This window comes from Globicephala melas, chromosome 10 (genome assembly GCF_963455315.2).
Source record: "Globicephala melas chromosome 10, mGloMel1.2, whole genome shotgun sequence".
Lineage (NCBI taxonomy): Eukaryota > Metazoa > Chordata > Mammalia > Artiodactyla > Delphinidae > Globicephala > Globicephala melas.
Window position 1 is genome coordinate 53,316,030 of NC_083323.1, and position 23,471 is coordinate 53,339,500.

At 32.8% G+C, this 23,471-nt stretch overlaps 1 protein-coding gene across 5 annotated transcripts in view; it reads right to left on the bottom strand.

Annotated features, from left to right (window-relative positions):
• Positions 1-23,471, bottom strand: part of USP15 (ubiquitin specific peptidase 15) — a 127,596-nt gene that overhangs the window by 39,229 nt on the left and 64,896 nt on the right. For 4 of the 5 annotated variants that reach the window (XM_030866422.2, XM_060305779.2, XM_030866426.2 and 1 more), the window contains 2 exons: positions 17,261-17,347; positions 8,618-8,762 (listed from right to left, as the gene is read on the bottom strand). In XM_030866422.2, the coding sequence (XP_030722282.1) occupies positions 8,618-8,762; positions 17,261-17,347 (232 nt within the window). The remainder of the gene's footprint in view (positions 1-8,617; positions 8,763-17,260; positions 17,348-23,471) is intronic. The other variant, XM_030866423.2, reaches the window with a different exon arrangement.

Consider the following 23,471-nt stretch of genomic DNA (forward strand, 5'->3'; position numbering starts at 1 on the left):
ATTGGTATGACAAACTGAACATGACTAAAATTAACTCATAATCTTCTCCTTACCCCAAACCTACTTCTCCTGTGTCTCTCCTCCCACTGTTACCATTATGTTCTCATTATGACGTACAAGCCAAAAACCAGACACACACTTGTGATTTCCTTCACTTTTCATTAATTTGAATGCCTTCTACAATACATGCCAGACACTGTTTGAGGTAATGGGGCTAAAGCAGTGACTAAAACAAAACTCCTGTGCTCATGGAGCATGAGTTGGGAGTAGAGGGAGGCAAACAGATAAACAAAAAACTCAAATATATATATACAGCATATATCAGGTGGTCATGGAATGGGAGAGGGCAGTTACCATCGTATACAGTGAGTCGGGAAGGATCTGACTGATTAATAGAGACCTAAAGGAAGTGAGAAAGAAAGGATATAAACATTTGGAGAAAGAACATTCCAAGTATAGGAAATTATAAGTTCAGAGACCCCAAGGCAGGAACATTCGTGCAATATGTGAGGGGGGGCCACTGAGGATGGAGCAGAGTGAGCATGGAGGAAAGTGGTAGAAAATAAGACAGAAGCCAGATCATACACGGCCTTATATGCCTTATATTCTCTTTTAAGAACTCTAGCTTCTGTTGAGTGAAATAAGAAGGCATTTAGTGATATGGACAAAGGGTGACAGGTGCCTTAAGTTTAAAAACATCGCTCTGGCTGTTCTTGTGAGGACAGACCATAGGAGTTAAGGGTATAAGCAGAGAAATCAGCTAGAAGATAAATGCAATAAACCAGATGAGATGATAGCAGCCTGGAACCTTCAATGCCTTTTAATACATTACAATCCATATTCCCCCACATGATCTGGCTTTTGCCTATTTCTCTGAACTCATTTTATCCCACCCCCATTTAAATATTATCTCACAGGTTACTCATCTTTGGTTCCTCAAACTTGCCCACCTTAGGGGCTCTGCACATGCTGTTGCTCCATCTGACTTCAACTCTCACCTGCCCAACTAACACCTATTTTTTGGTCATAGCTCAAAGGTTACTTCTGGGGAACATGGTATCCAATATAAATTAGGTGCTCTCCCAGCTCTTGCTATACTCAGAGCACTCTCCATGATTTTTTCTTTTCATGATGCTTAAAATATTCACAATTTATTTAACGTTTATCTCCCCTACTAGACTACGATCCATGGAAATAGTACTGGTTTTGTTCACCATGGTATAGTTATTGCCTATCAGAGTGAAAGGCACTTAGTGGGCCCTTGATGAATATTTGCTGAGTAAATGAATGGATGACTGCACAAGTATATTTATTATTAGAAAAAAATTATCTAGCTTGATCACCTATAATATTCTGCAGATAATGCTCTGAATAACATCAGGTTTTTGAAAAATCAACTTTGTCATCAAAGGAAGAGAAATATCCATCAGTGAAATTCAGAAGAATGAAAGCAATTCCAAAAGGAGTTCTTAAAATATTTCGAACACACAATCAAATGAGTAAGTGTGTAAATAACCTCCCAGGGAAACTGTTTGAATCATGCAAACAGTTATGGGAACACCTTATGGGAACATCTTGTATTATGGGGGCCATATATTTGGCATAAACATAAAAACATTTTTAATGGTTGCACAACAATGTGAATATACTTAATACCACTGAAGTTAAAAATAGTTAAAACGGTAAATGTTATGTTATGTATATGTGACAATAAAATGAAACATTTTAAAAGCATTTCTTACAAGCTGACTAGTATAATTATGAAAGATACATTATCTCAGGATATCTGAATAACAGCCCAGTTTTAACTCATTTATTAACTTGTCTTAGTGAATGACAAGTCACTTAAACTTTCCTTGCCTCAATTTCCTCATCAGTGAAATAAGGATAACAGATGCCCTAACCCAGGGGTCTCTATGAAGAGGAAATTAAGAAAGTGACAATGATAGGAAAAACAACCTTTACTATGCAAAGAAGGATACTGTTACTATCAGATACTGCAAGTTCATTACTGGGCTATTAATATTTTAACATGAATTTATGAGAATTAGTAATTTATTTTAAATGTTATTATTAATTAAGCAATGGTTTTCAGTAACCAACTCACTGACACTCTCCCAGTATAGTATAGTTTACAAATTACTGTAAAGAGGTGATTGGTAACACTTAGCAATTGGTTTCCATATATACACTACTAAAAAAAAAATACTGAACTAAGCATCCATTATTGGCAAAGTGAAAACACTAATGAAGTTGATCATTGGTAACATGCATCACCACAAACTATTTTTACTCACAAACTAATATAGAAAGATGATCTTAAGTGTGATATTAGAAGCAAAAAATCTAACAGACAAGGGTCTTTCAGTAATTAAAACAGCATAGCCGCAAATGACCAGAATTTAAATGTATACGTTAGAACAAATAGGCAAAAGACAACAAACAAGGCTTTAAGAGAAATTTAGCATGTCTTTCTCCTTTGAAAGGCTCTATCAGTCCAATATCTTATATTTTCTAGTGACACTATTCAATAATACCAATTTATAAAATTTAGAACATAACCCTGATATACTTAAGAATATTCCAATCATAATGTGTTGAATGATATGCATAACTTTATTAAAGGAAGAAAATGTATTTTAGAAAAGATTTTGACATCAAGAAAATGAACTGTTTTTGATTTTTAGGTAACAGAAGTAAATCTGGAACCGCTTTTTCTTTTCTTTTCTTTTGTTAGAGGGGTCAAGTTTGTAGTTACCATTATATATTAAAGATTAACATTTCTTATGTTTTCAATTACAGATACTTTGAGTAGTTATTAAAATCAATACAAGATACTTCAGTGTGATTATATTAAAAACTGCTGCCATAAATGTTAGCACTGCAAGTAATTCTACCTAGTGAATATAATGTAAAACAATTCTGTATTAAAATCAGATATAATTATTTACAACTCCTTGAAATAAGCCTTTCCCCTGTAACCTGTACTCTTGTCATTTCCTATTATAGAATTAGGGACTGACAAAACATTAGAAAGTTTTTATTAACAGAAATAGAAGCATTAATCCTAGAGAAATTTGTATATTAATTTGGAAGAATGTGAAGAACAGACAAGTAAGACTGTTGGTTAAGAAAGGCATATATTTTCATGACTAGAAATCATTTTAGCCAAGTAACACAGGTACAAGGCATTCTTTCAGAGATACCGTTTCTACTCCAGTTATGAAAACTAAATACTTACAGAACTTTGCTATATATACTCTTTCCACAAATAAGCTGCCTGAGAATTCAGGTTCTCTTTTCCCAGCCCCTTTTCTTTTTCTAAAGGGAAGGGATACTTCTCCCTTTCCCTGCAAACAAGGGAGAAGTAGAAACATTGGTATCTGTGATGGGAAAGTGAATGGTTCTAATACAAGTAAGGCTGTTTGCATTTCTTTACCTTTATCAAATTGGAAAGATCTGATTGAGTTGTCATTTGATAATTAAACATATTTTTGATGCTAGTTTGCCATGTAATTTTTGGCACATGGTATGGAAGAAACTCAAATAATTGAGTTTAATTACTTGGATAGATAAAAATCTGCCCTAGGAATATTATTTGAACTTTTAATCAGCCACATTCTCAGTTTTATCAGAAGTCATTTTCTTTAAAATCCTAAACTGTTTTTTAAAATTCTTATGTCTCAGGGGTTAGGTGTTTCTTTTTGTGATTGAAACTATGTTCACTTGTTCAGCTGTAAGTTTGGTTAATTTGAATAAAATTACAAAGCTTCATGTTAAAGTGTGTTTCCAAGAATTTGTTCCAATAAATGCAAAATGAGTCTCAGGTAAGTGTAGAAAAGCATTACACTTAGTCACATTCAAAGCTATGAAGTACTAGAACACAGAAATAATAGCTTTAGTAGTGACTTTTTTACTGTTTTACATTATAATGAGAATCTAGTTTCCTAAAAGAATATTATTTCTGTGTAGTATCACTCATTCTCTTTAATTAAGTCTTATAAAAAAACTTTCAATATTCTTCTGAATTTACAGAAAGATTTTTTCCCTAACCCAACAGATCACAGGAAGAAGCTGACCTTAAAAATGCCTGGAATTTCAACTGACTTTGCATTGTGTGACAGGGATAATGAACAGGTCCTTGATTACTATCAGTTTTTTCAGTGAATTCCTAGAGTCTATTTAAGGAGACCTATTACTTCCAAGTAAAGAGTTTGAAAACAACTATCTCATGCCATGCAGCTTTCCAGTGAAAAGGACCATATATCACTCCCCTGCTTCAAATCCATCTGAAGAGTTGCTTCTTTCAGGAGGCCAATCATGAGCCTCCTAGGCCTTGACAATGAAAAAGACAAGGGTTGGAGTGCTCCTGAAATCTACTCAACTAATGCTAATTAAAATTACCTCCAATAATGCAAATTTCAAAAACTAGACATTCTCTCAATGGAATAATACATTTAGGGCCCTAGAAGACTACTTTGTTAACTTATTTGTACCACTGGGACACGGTGGTATATGCCTGTAATCATAACTACTCAGGAGGCTGAGGCCAGAGATAACCTGAACTCAAGAATCTTAAATTTCCTGCAGATTGCTTATTCATGAACAGTTCTATGTTGTTATATCCCTTGCCTATCAGTATGCCTAGGAGAGCTGAATTAACACAGCTCAGAAATGGATAATACTGATTTATAATGATAAATACCATTATTGTAATACTACTAAGCCAAAAAAAATTAGAAGTACATTCAAGTCTTTCTTCATTCACTAGGTCCTGACAAAGTGGAATAAGACTTGTAGGAAAGGAGAACAAATAAATACAGGAACTATGGATGGTAGAATTTTCCCGAAGTCATTCTGCTTGACTCCTTCAATTTAAAAAGATAAAATAATACGAAATCTAATACCTATTCGTTTACAATGTGCCAGTCACTATCCTAAGAGCTTTATATTCATCAACTCACTTAATCCCCACAAAACTCCTAAGATATGGGTACTATTATTTTCCTCACCTGAGGAGAAAAATGAGTTATAGAAACAACTTATACAGGGCAGCACAGGTGATCAGTATCAATCCAGATAGTGTAACTCCATAGTCTGTGCTTCTAACTTTTATTGCTAATTTTTAATGTGTTGTTGTCTTTTCTCTAGCCAGAATATGGTTTTTAAACTGTTCCTCAGAGCCCTGGGATCCCATGAGAATGCTTCTAGGGCCACTAAGTAGAAGAAAGCAGATGGGACTCTGGGCACTTCACCCAACCAAAGCAACTTCACTACATCTGTTTAAATATTGAGGATACAATTAAACTTTTCAAAGTAATAATTAAAAAAAAATTTTCATGCTAAAAGTAAAACGTGAAAAATCACAGTATCAAGACTATACTCTTCATAAGTCAGGATCTATGTCTAAAAGTATCTCACATGTTTGCCATTCAGTAAATATTAACTTGATAAATTGAAACTGTAGGCAGTACTGTGCTCATCGGAAAAATTTAATACTCAGTTGTACCATTAAATCAGAGAAAATCTTGAATATCAATATAATTAAATTGAATAATAACAATAATGATATTAAATCACACTCAGATTGATGCTTCTTAAGTTTTTAATCACAAGCTATCAAACAATTTCATCATCTTAAGGCTACTGATGGGTTAAGCATAACCCATTCTCACAAAGAAAAAATAGGTATGTTTTCATATCCATATTGTTAACAATATATCAATAATTACACTGCCTGATGTACTAAGGACCACTCATATTTCTAGAATTATTGAATTAATAAAAGGAATTATATTAAAATACAAATTATCAGATTTTTTAAAATAATATTTTCTGAAGTTCATGAATTATCTTCAGTTTCACAGAAGTCACAGAAGTCACTTGAAAAAACAGCATAACTGAGGAAACAGTATCTAAAAACATTATTTTAAAAAATCTACTCTATTAACTATCTTTTACCCTTTTCATCTGTGGACCTAAGAACTTACATGGTGTTCATGAAACAGAATAACATAGGCTACTGCCACCATTTTATATTCCCTCCTATGGTGAATTTTCAACTTGAGAGCTGACATCTAAAGCAATTAAAAATCACAGATGCTTTCAGAAAATAAAACTGAAGTACTAGCTTTTCTAATTCTGGATTTGGATTAAAAGTCAAAAGCAGCAAAAATTGAAACTAATTTTTTCTCTTCTCCAACTTGATTGAAGAGTTTTATTTTAGAAAAAGTACAGTTTCCAACAAGATACAGACATAAAATAATATCCACTGCTTAAAATATTTTGCTAAAATTTTCATGAAAGTTTTTTCTTACTTTATGATATTATCAGAAAATTACAAACTATCACCCTAACAAACCTCACCCTCATGGCTATATCTCAGTTGAAATGAAACATGTAAAGATGAAATATATTAAGAGAGAAGGTCAGCATTAGACATACCTATTGTAATAAAATTGCTTTGAACAGAAGCAAAAACTAATAAATGAAGTTTCTTACACCTCAAACATACACAAAAAAGTTCAACAAATGCCAAATCTAGCTCAACACAGCTGATTAGAAGATTTCATTTTAATACTTGTTTTTGAGAAATTGAGTTAATCATAAGGAGACAACACTAAATAGACGATAACAAAGGCACAGGAAACGAGAATGTAATATTGCCCTAGAAGGAATTTAGTTTGAATGTAAGCTAGAGACTACCATGAATGATTAGCAAGAACACTAACTTTTGTTCTAATAGACTCAAATTTTTTATGCTTATGCTATTAAAACTTTTTGAAAATCCTAGTCTTAATCCTTATGAAAAAGCACCAAGACCGGTTTTCCATACTACAATGTTAAAAAAAAAAAACAAAACCCAAAAGACCTCAAGAATATCAAGCCTCCAGAACCAAAGTAATTTTGGTAGTGCAAGGATAAGCAGCTGTATAACAATTAATATGATTGGTGATATGAGAAAGGGTTTTCTGATACTGATGTAACCACCGATTATATAAAACATTTTTCAGAGGTGGTGCTGAAGATGATTTTTCAGTGATTAGGCAGGGTAGTCCAACAGATATACAAACAAAATTACAATATGTCTGCCCTGTTCCTACTCTGAAAGCTCAGCACCCATGCACTTTACTTTGTTATCTAAATAACTGCCAGGATAAGAGTATGTTTTGGCTTGCTCTTCTCAGATGAGTTCCCTTTCTCCTCTTCCGGAAAATAAAGATAAAATATTTTAAAATTTAATTGTCTAACTAGTGCTAGGATCCTAGAAAAAAATTTTGGATAAAGTAATTCACATTAAAGTATAAGCAATATTACTCATCAAAGAAAGTTTATAAAGGAATAGTTTATTAACCTATACAGTATCTGCTTCAGCAGATAGGCTATTTCCTGAGTGGCTCAACTCTAAACCAAGATATCAGGAATTAATCAATTATACATCCCAGTGCATGTCTAAGAAAAGTTGCCAACTCCAGGGTCAAGAGTTATGACAGTTAAATTTCTAGTTTTTCAAGAATGCTATAAAGACAATGGTTCATTTAGGAAACAACTGGATTAATGACTATGTACAAAGGATTTATTTTGAATTTTGGATGATAAAGAGTCCTATACTTTTCTCAGATAGTCAAGATTTGCAATAATGTCGTTATCAATCCATAGCTGTATTTAATTTATATCTTTGGAGGGTGCCTCCTGGGCACAGGAGATTCAGTATTAAAATACAGAGAACAGAATACTGCAGATTTAAAAATAGAAATTCAGAATTGCACACACACACAAAAAAAAAGGAAAGAAAGAAAAAAAAGACTTCCAAAAGAAGGTTAAAATTCAAATATCAAAATAGTATACCATTATTTTGGGCTTTTTGAAATACAGAATTTTATTTGTAAAAGGGGAATAAAATAACCAGCTCTAATTTTATGCACAGTAACAGTGATATTAAAGTATACATGGATCTTGCTACTTCACAATCAATCAAAGACATAAATATTTCACAAGTAAAACTGGAAGAAGGTACAGACAGAGCAGGAAGAAAAGGGAAGCTCTATGGAGAGACAAAGGGAAAAAAAGGGCAGTGATCTGTTATATCCCCAAATTGAAAGAGTATTAAGGGAAAGTGATTTGTTAAAAATATGTATACAAAAGGTTCATAAAATTTTCTAATTTTTACAAATCTTAATTTCACATTAAGGTAAAAAAAAGATTTAAAATTAATTTTATTTAGAGTTAGAACACTGGTGACCATAAAATAATCATTCTCTGAAACTCCCACCAATGTCTAAAGAAAGCAAGAGACTTCATATAAAGGAGAGATCTCACTAGCTTTATTTTCTTCTCAGAGAGCCTAGGTTTTCTGTTTGGAATTATATTTTTTGTATGAACTTATATTTAATCTTCTACTATATGACAATCAATCACATGCCACCTAACCGAGAATCATGATAAGATATTCTTAGAATGAATGATTCAAATGTGTATGCTTAACTCTTCCATGAAAACACAAACTCTCCAAACACATATAATACTCATATTCTGACAAGTAAAACCCAACTCTATTCCTCTTGTATTATTGATTACCATAAAACATATGAGTTTCACTTTGTTTGGAAAGACCTACCTGAATAGCTGAGTTCATGAAACACGTATTTCCCAAGTTACTTAGGCCACAGAGGCCGGGCTGTTCATTGTTTCTTCCAGGTTCTGAATAATCATAGTTCTTATAAGCAGTATATGATGGGAGACAATAATTTGAGTTTTTCACACTGGAAGAAAACAAAAAATCTTTTTCATAATTCAGCCAATTATCATCATATAGTTATAATGAACAGAGTACTTTAAACCTATTTGAGATACGTGGTCAGTCATTAATTTTTTTATAAAGCACTTAACTCAGGTACTTTTAACATGAACCTAAATCAAAATAACCCCCTTAATTAATATACTCCTCATTCAATCAAGAAAATCACGGCATCATATACCACACCAACCAATACAAACCACATTATGTCTTTCTACCCTTGATTAACTGGAGCAGCTTCACAGCTTGCTCCATTCTTCATTGCTCCATCAAATGTAAAACATTCAGATTTTAAACACCACCCGCAGCAATAAATCATCTCACTGATGTCCCTTTTACATCCTGCTACTGTAATAGAGTGAGAACAGTAGAAGCAGGAAGAGTTGTGCTTTAGTTACAGGTGAGAGCAGAGATTTCCAGGGCCTTTGTGACATCACTGTTCTGATGCATTGAAGATTCTATTTATAGTATTCTACGCTAGACCAGCAAAATCTGGTATTCAAATGCAGAAAACAGCCTGGGGTGATCAGCAATGCAAAAATGAAATGATTCGAAGCGAGTACACACTTCAGTATTATTATTATTATGGAAAGAATCTTCTAGTTTGTCAGATTAATGCAGTTTATTTAACTAGGTAAATACAACCTCAGGATAATTTGTACTACGAGTATAATAAATATTAATCTTAAAAAAAACCCTACATAATATTCAACCTTAGAGAATCAGGGTAATTTTACAAAGAACTAAGAGAAGTCAATAAGTTAAATCCCTCTTTCTTTTTACATGTAACTAAAAAAAATTTTGTGGAAAAGGATAGATTCTTCCTTAATTTTTAATAGGTTATCTTATATTTATGATGGATGCTTTGGATATAATTCAAAAGCATACTTTCAATCATTATTTTTTTTATTCACTAGAACAAACCTGAACAAGAATCAAGGTTATTTGCTAAAAGCAAATAATGATGTAAATAAATGAATACAGTGTTACAAATAAACATGGTAAATCAGTAACTCTGACAATCTCAATTGGCTATAATTTATCCCTGGTATTATTTTTTTTTAAGTTTTTACTTATAATTTCAAATACTTCCTATTGTAGCTTCTATACTCTCACTTTATAACAGTTAAAATGAACTGTACTACTGCTTGTTCTAACAAAGCCTTTAGTAAACATACACACCCTAACAAACAACAGGTAAAACACACGAAACCATATCAACCAAAATTTACGCACACAATGCTATCCCACTAATATTTTTGTATTTTTAAGAAAACACCCCCCTTCATCACAAATAAAAGATCAACTCTCAGACTGAAAAACCAAGCTATCGCAAAGTTAAACAAAAAGAGCAGGCTCCAAAGAAGTGCAACCTTGAGCAATTCATAGACTTGTAGCTATTTACTTGTTTTAAACTTAAAGAAAAAAAAAAAAGGGTTCAAGCATCTTTTGGATTTTGCAGATCACTAGCCTTATAACTCATATTTTATTTTAGATTAGCAGTAACAAAGTTCAAGGCACCTATCAGCAATTCCATATATAGTCACTCAGTGACTGGATTCTTGAATCTAACTTTGAGGACATGTAACAAGAAACTGAATCCTGGTTTTCCTTTTACCCCTTTAAGAAGTGCTTAGGGGGCTTCCCTGGTGGCGCAGTGGTTGAGAGTCTGCCTGCCAATGCAGGGACACGGGTTAGAGCCCTGGTCTGGGAGGATCCCACATGCCGCGGAGCAACTGGGCCCGTGAGCCACAACTACTGAGCCTGCGCGCCTGGAGCCTGTGCTCCGCAACAAGAGAGGCCGCGATAGAGAGAGGCCCGCGCATCGCGATGAAGAGTGGCCCCCGCTTGCCGCAACTAGAGAAAGCCCTCGCACAGAAACGAAGACCCAACGCAGCCAAAAATAAATAAATAATAATTAAAAAAAAAAAGTTAAAAAAAAAGAAGTGCTTAAAATCAAGGTCTGCTATATATTACAAAAATGCAAGGCCTACACATTTTCAACATGTTAAAAAAACCCCATATATATCAGCTGTAAAATTATAATAAAACTTAAGTCAGAGTACAGAGGGAAAGTATGCCCAAATATATGCTCATGCATACACCCACACCCACACCAACACCCATGCAAGTGATCCGAATCCTTAAAGGATATCTACATTTTAGTTTAAGTGACAGGATAAGTATAAACCTTGGCCAAAGAGTAAGATGGCAGTCTACATGCTAAATGATAATACAGAAAACTAACAAATTAAAAATATTTTAATACTATCTTCATTGGTCACTTATAATCCACATCTTATGTGTTCTTTAAATCAAATAAAGTCTGTCGTGGAAAATATCAAAACCAATGGCTCTTTAAACACTTCAACAAAGTACATGTAAACCTAAACCCAAAAGACAGCCTCTGTATCTTTCATGACTACTGCTGCTATTTTTTCTTCTAAAGGTTGTAAGCTAGTCCTTATCCCATAAGGTTATGTTACTTTGCAAAAACAAATAAATTTGCCAGTAATCTTAATGGGAATTTTAATGCTATGCTAGATTAATTCATTTTAAATGAATATACATTTAAAAATATAACATTTTATAGCAAAACCGAGCCCTTATCTTTCTATAAATATTTGAAACTGACTTTTTAAAATTTAATTTTATGTATTTTTATACAGCACGTTATTAGTTATCTATTTTATACATATTACTGTATATATGTCAATCCCAATCTCCCAATTCATCCCACCCTCCTCTCCACTTTCCCCCCTTGTTGTCCATACATTTGTTCTCTACTTCTGTGTCTCTATTTCTGCCTTGCAAACTGGTTCACCTGTACCCTTTTTCTAGATTCCACACATATGCGTTAATATATGATACTTGTTTTTTTCTTTCTGACTTACTTCGCTCTGTATGACAGTCTCTAGGTCCATCCACATCTCTACAAATGACCCAATTTCATTCCTTTTTATGACTGAGTAATACTCCATTGTATAGATGTACCACATCTTCTTTATCCACTCATCTGTCGATGGGCATTTAGGTTGCTTTCATGACCTGGCTATTGTAAATAGTGCTGCAATGAACACTGGGGTGCACGTGTCTTTTTGAATTATGGTTTTCTCAGGGTATATGGCCAGTAGTGGGATTGCTGGGTCATATGGTAATTCTATTTTTAGTTTTTTAAGGAACCTCCATACTGTTCTCCATAGTGGCTGGATCAATTTACATTCCCAACAGTGCAAGAGGGTTCCCTTTTCCCCATACCCTCTCCAGCACTTACTGTTTGTAGATTTTCTGATGATGCCCATTCTAACTGGTGTGAGGTGATACCTCATTGTAGTTTTGATTTGCATTTCTCTAATAATTAGTGATGTTGAGCAGCTTTTCATGTGCCTCTTGGCCATGTGAATGCCTTCTTTGGAGAGATGTCTATTTAGGTCTTCTGCCCATTTTCTTGATTGGGTTGTTTGTTTTTTTGATATTGAGCTGCATGAACTGTTGTGTATTTTGGAGCTTAATCTGTTGTTCTTTGATTTGCTTGCAAATATTTTCTCCCATTCTGAGGGTTGTCTTTTCATCTTGCTTATAGTTCCCTTTGCTGTGCAAAAAGCTTTTAAGTTTCATTAGGTCCCATTTGTTTATTTTTGTTTTTATTTCCATTACTCTAGGAGGTGGCTCAAAATAGATCTTGCTGTGATTTATGTCAAAGAGTGTTCCTCCTATGTTTTCCTCTAAGAGTTTTATAGTGTCTGAGCTCACATTTAGGTCTTTAATCCATTTTGAGTTTATTTTTATGTATGGTATTAGGGAGGTTCTAATTTCATTCTTTTACATGTAGCTGTCCAGTTTTCCCAGCACCACTTATTGAAGAGGCTGTCTTTTCTCCATTGTATATTCTTGCCTCCTTTATCAAAGATAAGGTGACCATATATACATGGGGTTATCTCTGGGCTTTCTATCCTGTTCCACTGATCAATATTTCTGTTTCTGTGCCAGTACCATATTGTCTTGATTATTGTAGATTTGTAGTATAGTCTGAAGTCAGGAACTCTGATTCCTCCAGCTCTGTTTTTTTCCCTCAGGACTGCTTTGGCTATTCGAGGTCTTTCGTGTCTCCATACAAATTTTAAGATCTTTTGTTCTAGTTCTGTAAAAAATGCCATTGGTAGTTTGATAGGGATTGCAATGAATCTGTAGATTGCTGTGGGTAGTATAGTGATTTTCACAACACTGATTCTTCTAAGCCAAGAACATGGTATATCTCTCCATATGTTTGTGTCATCTTTGATTTCTTTCAGCAGTGTCTTATAGTTTTCTGAGTACAGGTCTTTTACCTCCATAGGTAGGTTTATTCCTAGGTATTTTATTCTTTTTGTTGCAATCGTGAATGGGAGTGTTTCCTTAATTTTTCTTTCTGATCTTTCGTTGTTAGTGTATAGGAATGCAAGATTTCTGTGCATTAATTCTGTATCCTGCAACTTTACCAAATTCACTGATTAACTCTAGTAGTTTTCTACAGTAGTTTTCTAGTTTTCTGGTGGCATGTTTAGGATTCTCTATGTATAGTATCATGTCATCTGCAAACAGTGACAGTTTTACCTCTTCTTTTCCAGTATGGATTCCTTTTATTTCTTTTTATTCTCTGATTGCCATGGCTAGGACTTTCAAAACTATGTTGAATAACAGTGGCGAGAGTGGACATCCTTGTCTTCTTCCGGACCTTAGAGGAAATGCTTTTAGTTTTTCACCATTGAGAATGATGTTTGCTGTGGGTTTGTCATATATAGCCTTTATTTTGTTGAGGCAGGTTCCCTCTATGCCCACTTTCTGGAGAGTTTTTATCATAAATGGTGTTGAATTTTGTCAAAAGCTTTTTCTGCATCTATTGACATGAACATATGGTTTTTATTCTTCAATTTGTTAATATGGTGTATCACATTGATTGATTTATGTATATTGAAGAATCCTTGCATCCCTGGGATAAATCCCACTTGATCTTGGTGTATGATACTTTTAATGTGTTGTTGGATTGTTTGCTAGTATTTTATTGAGGATTTTTGCATCTATATTCATCAGTAATACTGGTCTGTAATTTTCTTTTTTTGTAGCATCTCTGTCTGGTTTTGGTATCAGGGTGATGGTGGCTGAAACTGACTTTTCAATTAGCATTTATATTTAACATTATAAACACTATAAATCTATAATTTAATCCTCATAACTGTAATTATGCTCACTTTGCAGTTAATGAAATGATACTTTCAGCAACTAACTTGTCAAAAGCCAGATGGCTAGTCTCTGGCAGTCTCCAAAATCCAGTTCCTTTTCATCGCTTAATCTCTTACAGGGAGTCATTTCCATTTCAAATAAAAGAGCTTTAAATGAATTAACAGAAAAATAGAATGTGCCCCGATGTGGAATGCCAAGAGTTGAGACAATAAATACATTAAAGAGATTTTTTCAGAGGAAGTATTATAGTAAAGCAAATGCAGCAAGACAGAAGAAAAATGCGGAGAGTGGAAAGATTTTGGTACATATTAAAAATGTACTTAAATTATAACTGAGGCAAGAATTAATACTGTACGGATTAACAAGTAAAACTACTACACAGGGTGAATGAACAATATTCTGGCATCTGATTCTTCATAATGTTAGTCTTTAATAAAAACTTAAACTTTATTAAACTTCAGTGAAATAATTCCAAGTACACTTTGTTATTACTTTTATAACAAATATTCTTATTTCTGGAAATGAAAACTTTATATCTTAATAATGCATCAGTTTAAGTCTTGAATTTGTAAATAAATGCCATATAAACGTTGTGTCACAACTACTGATTTTAATATGCAGTTTACACTTGGAGTATTACCTCCACATATATGAAGTTTCATAAACGTATTTAATCTTAAAAGGTCATTACCCATTTTACATACTTTTAAAGAAACTATGCTATTTCCATCTGAAGTCTTAAGCAGCTACTTATTTCCAGAGGTCGAAAAGAAAGTCAAGAAATAAATTTTATGTGAAATAATTGTTATAACATTAATTCAAGTTTTTTAAAGTAAAAAAAAACTCCCCATTTTGTAAATGTTTAAATTTTGTTCCTTACTAAGAAAGGTTAAGTTTTACTTTTAAGTAAGGTGGTACCAGTAGCTGTTTGCTATTAAAATTTCCTAATATGAAAGGACTATTTTAGTGTCTAAAATAGACAAATATAAATAGCTAACAATATAACCTAGTCATAGGAGTAGAATCATTAATTAATCATGTTCTAAACTTTTAAGACAACACTCCAATTCCTCTCTTAATATTTTCTGCAGTCAGAGGTTTTGAGATCAAATTGTACTGTCATATTTTTACTGTGAGAGGGAAATAAGACAAAAGCAGAAGCACCAGATCACATATACTAATATGGCAACTCTGGTCAAAATACAGCCTATGGTCAATACAGTCTATATACAATGCTAAAAAATCTCTCCAAAGAATAACTAACTATAAATACATGTTATACCTGGAATCAAATTCTTTTATAGTAAATGTGGGAGCCATCTGCAATTAGTAGAAACACAGATAATATTTTATCTCATATGAGAAAATGACTTTTGATGAATTACATTAAAAGATACCATGTAAAATACAAACCAGATTACAGGAGGATATTTCCCTTTACTCTTTTGCCTGTGGATATACATTTTTAAATAGAAGAGAACACACTACACTGCAATTTTGGATATCCAGTGTCTTCAATATTTCACCATTATATTACAGTGCACGTATCTTGTTACTACTGAAGTAAGGAATTAGTGTTTTAAATCTTCTTGATATATATAGCAAACTCTTTTCTACGAAAGTTGGACTAATACTCCAACCACTCAAACAGAATCCTTACAATAACAGATACCATCACTTAACTTTTCCCAATGAGACTGAGGTGGGGGAAAGTGGATGGAGTTGTTTATGTTTTTAATATACATATCTCTAGTTAGTAGTGAACTTGAACATTTAAAATGTTTGTTTTAATTCTCTTATTTTCATTACCCAGCTGCATCATTTAACTACTTTTCAAGTTGTCTTAAAAAATTTCTCACTGATTTTTATGAGCTTGATATACTAAGAATATCTGCCCTTCCTTTGTCATTTGTAGCAAGAATATTTTCCATTTATTTGCTGTTTAATTTTTAATATGCCTGACAATTAAAATTTTAATTTAATTTAAAGTTTTAAAGAGAAATAGCAATCCAATTTTTCCAATAGCATTTCCTGGATAATCTGCCCATTCTCCATTAGTCTAGGATACTTTCTGATCACATTACATTCTTTTATATATAAAGGTCTGTTTCTGGGCTCTCTTTTCTATTCCACTGATCTGGAGGTATATTCTTGGGTCAGTACTATGCTGTTTGAATTCTTATATCTTTATAACAGGTTGTGATATTTAGTAGGATTAATCCTTTCTCATTGTTTTTCCTTTCCAAAGTTATTTTGGCTATTATATATTTATAATCCAAATGTATGTTAAAATTAGAATCATTTTGTCAAGCCCCACCTCTCCATATGAATTTTAAGGGAACACTAATTAAACCTATAAATTCAATTAATGGTGCTTTTTAAAAGATTATTTCACGAATAGTTTCAGTCCTTTTGAATTTACCCTTTGGAATAATCAGATGCCATTTATGAACTGGACAAGTAAATATTTAACTACATAAATCCTGTAAACCTAATACATAAACTACAATGTATATCTCCAAGAAGTAAAAGGACAATAATCATCTCTGGATTAAAATTCTTCCCATAATTGAATGGACTAATTATAAATAGAGTTTTCTTTTTATCCTTTTATATAAAACCATGCCAATTTTCAAGGTAATACATCCATGTCAGACGTTATAGTGAATTCCAAGTGACTTTGAATCCTTTTTCTTATAGCAATATGGCACACATTTTCATGTAATTTTTGTAAATCCTAAGAATCTGAATACTATTCCTGATGGAGCAAGGGAATTGTTTCTCCAAACTTTTTCAGAAAAAGTAATTGCCTTTTTGATAAACATAAAAATTTGTATGTCTTCCAGTTGAGAATCACTGATAAACACTTTTAAAAAACACTATGTATTGTCTGTGATTACATGTCTAGTTCTAAAATGACATCTGAAATTTATACTGTTCCTAAAAATTTGAATTCTAACAGACTTGTATATATATTTCAATAATTAGTGTTTAGAATATGAAATTCTGAAAGTGCTTTATTTCTCTTTTAGTAAATTATTGTAGTATATATATTAAATCAAGAAGTTTATACCTCTGCTTGCTTTCTTGTGAAGTTACTCCTTGAAGAACTGACCAGTGATTTAAAAGAAAATCAATTTTAATGCATTAAGACTTTTATCCTAAATTTTAGATACAAGAGATTTTTTGCAACCACAATAGGGCGATCAATTAAACAAAGAGTTTTTAAGATTCAGTGCTTACTTTCTGTTGTTGATGTTGTTATAATTATTTGATAGAGATGAAGGAGAGATCTTTGGTAAAGTTGAAAAATTGGATGCACCTGGGGACCTTTAAAAATATGAAAATGTTAAATTAGATAAAAAATGCTGAATTTTGAAATTAATTATGAAATAAAGAAAAGAACCACAGATGACAATGTATGTAGTAAATGAATGCTGGAAAACAGATTTATGAGCAAAATCACCATATACCCTTTGGTTTTCAATTTCCAATGTATTTGTTCATATAAAAAGTAATAGTATATAAGGGAACTATTTTCAAAGGAAATTTATCAAATTAAATATAAAACTTGATATTATTCTTATAAATCTACTAATGCAATACACCCAGTTCTGAGTTCAGGTAACCATTATTAAATAATTTCCTTAAATCAATGGAATTAAAATATTAATTTTTAAAGGAAGCATGTAAAAGAAATCCACTCTGTGTCTCAGTAGGTACTATGGCATTCCAATTATATACAACACAGACACAGATATCATAGATTTTACCAATTTTTAAAACTGTAAGGCAAGAGGGATGAAATAGCAAAGAGAATTCCAAACATAATCCTGAGAAGTAATTTTTGGCCAAGGTTATCCCTGCAAAAACTGAACAGATATAAATCTCACTATCTATTACACACCTCACTAATTCAGAATGTTTTTGGAGAAATCTAAATTACTAATGGCTTTTAATCAACAAATATGCTTTATAGGTATGATTTATAGTAAACAAATCCATTACATAGGAATGATTATTTTAAAGTAGTACTTAAAAGTCTCTAAAAGATTTAATTTCCCTTGTAATTTTGTATACAATTTTAATTTACTAGGCAACATCTAGGTCACGGGCTGTATGAGGCTAATACTTTCAGTCCAGTATCTCAGTCATCATAAATTCTAAATTAGTGAGGCCCAAAGTGATTACTGTTTAAAAATTATTTTATTTCCTCTACTAAGGTGCTAATGAACAGCAAAATGGTCATTGGGCAGGAAAGTGTAACCTACAAAATTTGCTTTTAGGTAATTTGGATTTTGCTAAATTAAGTGGTGGGTAATAAAATTTCTTACATATAAAATTTTATTTAACTTTTGAAGTTTTATATATTATGAAATATTGGTAAAATTTTTTCCTTCATTTTAAAGGAGAGTTTTTTTGTTGTTGTTGATGCAAGTTATATACAGGTAGATTACATTAAGTGGGACTTCTATTTAGCTGCCTTTCTGATGGAAGACCCTTACAAGATTTTATTTAACTGTACTACCCTCAAATCCAAAAATACAAGCAACCAAGTTTTAATATAAAACAATGTCGAAAACAAATTTAACAGGTAATTTTAATATACTAATATTTTAAGGTACTAATTTTAAGATATTAATAGAATTAATATTAATATAGAAGTATTCTGGCATTTTCTGCCTTCACATTAAGAATGCTAACTTAGGAAAACAATCTAAAAACACCGAGACTGACTTATAATCAATGAAAGAGGTTAATTTTTCAAAATGTATCCATCTGACTACTATTTAATTCAATTCACTACAACTTTTCAGGTATACAGATAGAAACTGAAATATTCTCTTGAATTTTACTTATAGTAAAAATTATGAAAATAAAGATTATTTTATTTATAATATGTATTATATTTATTACATATTATATACGGCTGAGGCATATATATATATATATTTTTTCCCTTTTTCTGCCCATCTGTGGCCTTTTTACTATTCATTAGCAACTCTATCCCAGAACAGTATTAGAATTTTCTATGAAATTCATTAAAACACTCATTTATTAAATGATTACATTATGCCTTGCCCTTGTTAAGTACTAGGAGTACAAAGAGAGAGACAGTTCCTGATCTCAAATAGCTCATACTCTAATAGGGGAAAATGATACAAGCAAAATAACTATAAAACAGTATAAGTCCTAAAACAAATTTTAAAATTATAACAAAAAGGGCTTCCCTGGTGGTGCAGTGTTTGAGAGTCTGCCTGCCGATGCAGGGGACACGGGTTCGTGCCCCGGTCCTGGAAGGTACCACATGCCGCCGAGCGGCTAGGCCAGTGAGCCATGGCCACTAAGCCTGCGCATCCGGAGCCTGTGCTCCGCAAAGGGAGAGGCCACAACAGTGAGAGGCCCGCGTACCGCACACACACACACACACACACACACAAAATCAAATTTTGTGGGTAGTAACATGAAGTGATTTTAAAACGATGTGCACAGTTGGAGGGGTAGTTGGAAACTGGAAAGTGAGAGTACTCCAGGTGGAAAGAATAGCATGTGAAAATGTGTGGGACTATAGATAGCATGATGTTTAGGGAATTACCAATGAAGTGGCTGAAAGGGTAGGGTGTAGTGATAGGCACAGAGGTTAGTAAGGTAAGTATGATAATGAAGAACCTTTTTATGTTCTCTGAAGGAATTTGGATTTTATCCAATTGTGCTGTGGCATGTTGAAAGATTTTAAGAGTATCAACATAATCAGATTTGTATTCTAAAAAGGTAACTTTTGAGGAAGAGAAAGAGACTGAAGATTGGAAGAGAATTTAGGAGACTATAAAAACAACAAAGGTGAGAAGTAATAAAGGCTGGGACTAGGACAGTGGAGTGGGCAAGGGCAACATGTCTTGGAGGTTTAGGAAGCAGTTCTCAAAGTACAGTCCATGGACACTGAGGGGGATACAAGATCCTTGCAGGGTAGCTGTCCATGATCAAAACTATTTTCATAAAAACACAGACGTGTTATTTATTATCTGACCTCCTTCACTATACAAAAACAATGGCAGGTAAAACTGCATAAGTGCCAAGGAGGTAGCCGTGAAAAACTGTGGTATCATGGATTCAAAATAAGAGAATTTCTTTAGGAGATAGTTATCAAAAAGAAGTATTAAAGAGAGGTCAAATAAACTAGGTTAAAAAAAAGTTAAATAAGGACTTCGTTAAATTCTGAATATTTGGTAAGGAATGGTAAGCACTGCCTTTTTAAAGAAGTTGGCTATTAGAAGAAAAACTATGTGGTATTCAGAAGAAGCTGATGGTCTTGTTTTAAAAGATGGGAGAGATCTGTTTATATCTATAGGTTAGCAAGGAAGATGATACTGGAAAAGAAACAAAAGCACGAACTAATGTTAACTGAGTGTCTACTATACATGTGGCAGTATGCTAGGCATTTATATGTATAGGAGAGAGGAGATAATGAAGGAAAAACGAGGTCTAGGAAACATTGAGATAAATACTATTGGTAGAGAGATTGTTCTTAAAGAGCATGGAGATCAGAGAGAGCAGGATGGATGTGGTGATCCACAGCTAAATAAAAGTATGATAACACTTTTTACCTCCTGTTACAGACATTATGGTTAATAGTTAGATCACTTATCTATTGTGATTCCAACTTCTGACCGAGATTACACACAGCCCAACCTAGCTAACATTTGTGGAGTTAGTGCAGGGGTTGACTAGTCAATCTGTGGATTATAACCTTAGTTCTTTAACTCTCTTTCTTTGATATAACTTGGAAATTATACTGTTTATTAGCAACTTCGCACTAGTAGCTTTCTGAAGAGACGAGTGAAGAAAATGCTTAGAATATTATACATAAACTAGATATTAAGCCATTTATCTAGTGTTAAAGTAATTTTGGCTAGTTTGGGCTAAGTGTAATATAAGGCAGTGAATCGTCTCTTAACAAGACAGAAGGTAAAACATGAGTTTAGCTGAAATGATTTCATGAAGAGAGAAAATTAAACTTCATCCCTGACAACTGAATGCAGTACTTTAATTTCCCTATTCCCAATGTTTCAACTAAAAGCCTGCAATTCAAGGCTAAGCTGAACTTCTTACTTGAACAGAAAAATACAGCTTATTCTTTGTAAGTTACCTACATAGTCAACATACATGGAAATCTAATACCATAGAGAAATTAAGTCTGAAGGCTGACATAGCAAAAATAGTTATTTAAAACTTTTTATAGTTATTTTCAAACCTGATATAAAACAACCCGAATTTGTAAATTTTGACATTATAAAACAAAAACTATCTTATTAAGAAAAACAAGGCCAACCTTAAACTTTCCCCATTTCTAACAATCATCCTAGGGTAAGTTCTTAGAGAAAAAGAGAAATTTAAATCTCTTGAAAAATTAAGCACTTTTACTCTTGTGAGATATAGATCAGTTCAGTTCAACAAGCATTTGCTATGTGTCTCCTCTGTGTCAGGCAGGGTGTTAAATACTTAAACAAAAGACAATTTAAGGAAATTTATATATAAAGTGTTTCTCATAACCTGATTTTTGTTCCTCGTTTTGACTGCTCTATATGGTATTTGACAAAACATTCCACTTAAAAAAAATAAAATTACAGTTACTCTTCTTTAGCCATTATCAATCTCAACACCAAAACTGCAACCCATTTTTATTTTTGCTGTTATTACAGATATCTCCAAACATACACAAGTCCTCATGTACCCAATATCAGTCATTCAGCTTCAAAAATTATTAACATTCTACCACTCTTGGTTTATTTATAATCTCCTTGGCCTCCACATTCCTTCATGTTTTTGCTGGACAATTTTAAAGCAAATCCCAGACATTTATAATTTCACCTGTAAACACTACAGTATGCATCCCTAGCAGGTAAGAAATCTTTTTTTGATACTATTGTCCATCCCAATCTAATAGTCAGTTCATGTTCACATTTTTTCCCCAGTTGTCTCAAAAACTGGGTAGTTTGAATCAGGATCCAAAATAAGTTCATACATATGCAGATTAATTTTAGTAACTTCAAAAGCCCTTACTGCTCCCTACCAGCTAACTTCTCCGGTTTCATCTTACTATGACAATTGTTTATTTTCCATTTGTCCTGACTTTTGTATCTATTCATATAGTTAACTTTGACTTACATGTGTTACTGTAAATTGCTCAAATCTTTTTTAGAACAAACTAGGGGAGAAAGGAAGAAATAAAATAACCAATAATTATTTGTGAGTACCTCTGAATCAAGCATCTATATGAGAACTGAATACTTAAGTTACATTCATTTATGCATGAAATATACTATGTAAATGTCTTAATTTCAATTAAATTTGGATATGGCTTTTAAATATTGAAGCTAACACTAACTAAGAAGCTTGACTGTGACCATGCTATCTTTGGTAAAACTTGGAGACACAGTACTAGGTTATACATTATCTTATCACAACAGAAAGTAGGTAACAGTGTTTACATGAAGGAAAGATTTATTTAATCAATGTGCATTTTCAGCATTTCAAAGGAAAATCTGCATACACACTCAAGATCTTAATGAATATTAAATTGAGGAACCTCAAAGTACAGAGTTATGTGAAGTGTGTGTTTATGTACAAGCACAAGCTTTTCCAAAGATTTGGAGTTTGGACCACCAAAATAAAATAACCAGAAAAAACCAGTTTATCGGTAAATACAGTACACAAGAACTTCATTCTACCATTATGCTGCCTTCATCGTTAGGTGACAAACACCCAGGAAAGGATGTGTATATATAAATAACAAACAGATTTACATACAGTTTCTTTTTCTCTCCAGGAATCCTGCCTTTCCAACCAACTACACCTTAGTTATCTTTCTTCTTTCAGTACATTACATGATGAATGATCTATATACCAGGTGTTCCATTTTCTGACTAGGTATTCATCCCCTCTTTTCCTACTATTTGTCATTCTCATCATGCTGACATCATTTGTCAAATACACCGAATCTCTTCTGTCTCCCCCCAATTTCTGCATCGTTTAGCACTGCTTACCATTCCCTTTCTTCTAGAAGCTCTTTTTTCCTTTGGCCTCTATGACAAAACAGAATCCAAGTTTTCCTTAATCTACACGATTACCTATTTGATCTTTGTTTTATATCATTACTTAGGGATACCCTTTAAGGTTTAGTGTACAGTTCTTTACATTTTTAATTAGATAATTCACATACACCTTATATTTCTCACTTCTAGGAATATAACTCCATACCTGCAGTTCTCATTACTCTCCAAGCTTTGGCTCCCTATATTTAACTTCATCCTAGGCAGTTCTGTTTGGCTGTTCCATTACCTCAAACTTTATAGAGTCTCAGAAAAAGTCATTCTATGTCTTCTTCTTTAAAAAAAATTTTTTTGGAGTATAGTTGATTTACAATGTCGTGTTCTATGTCTTTTTCTTAATGAGA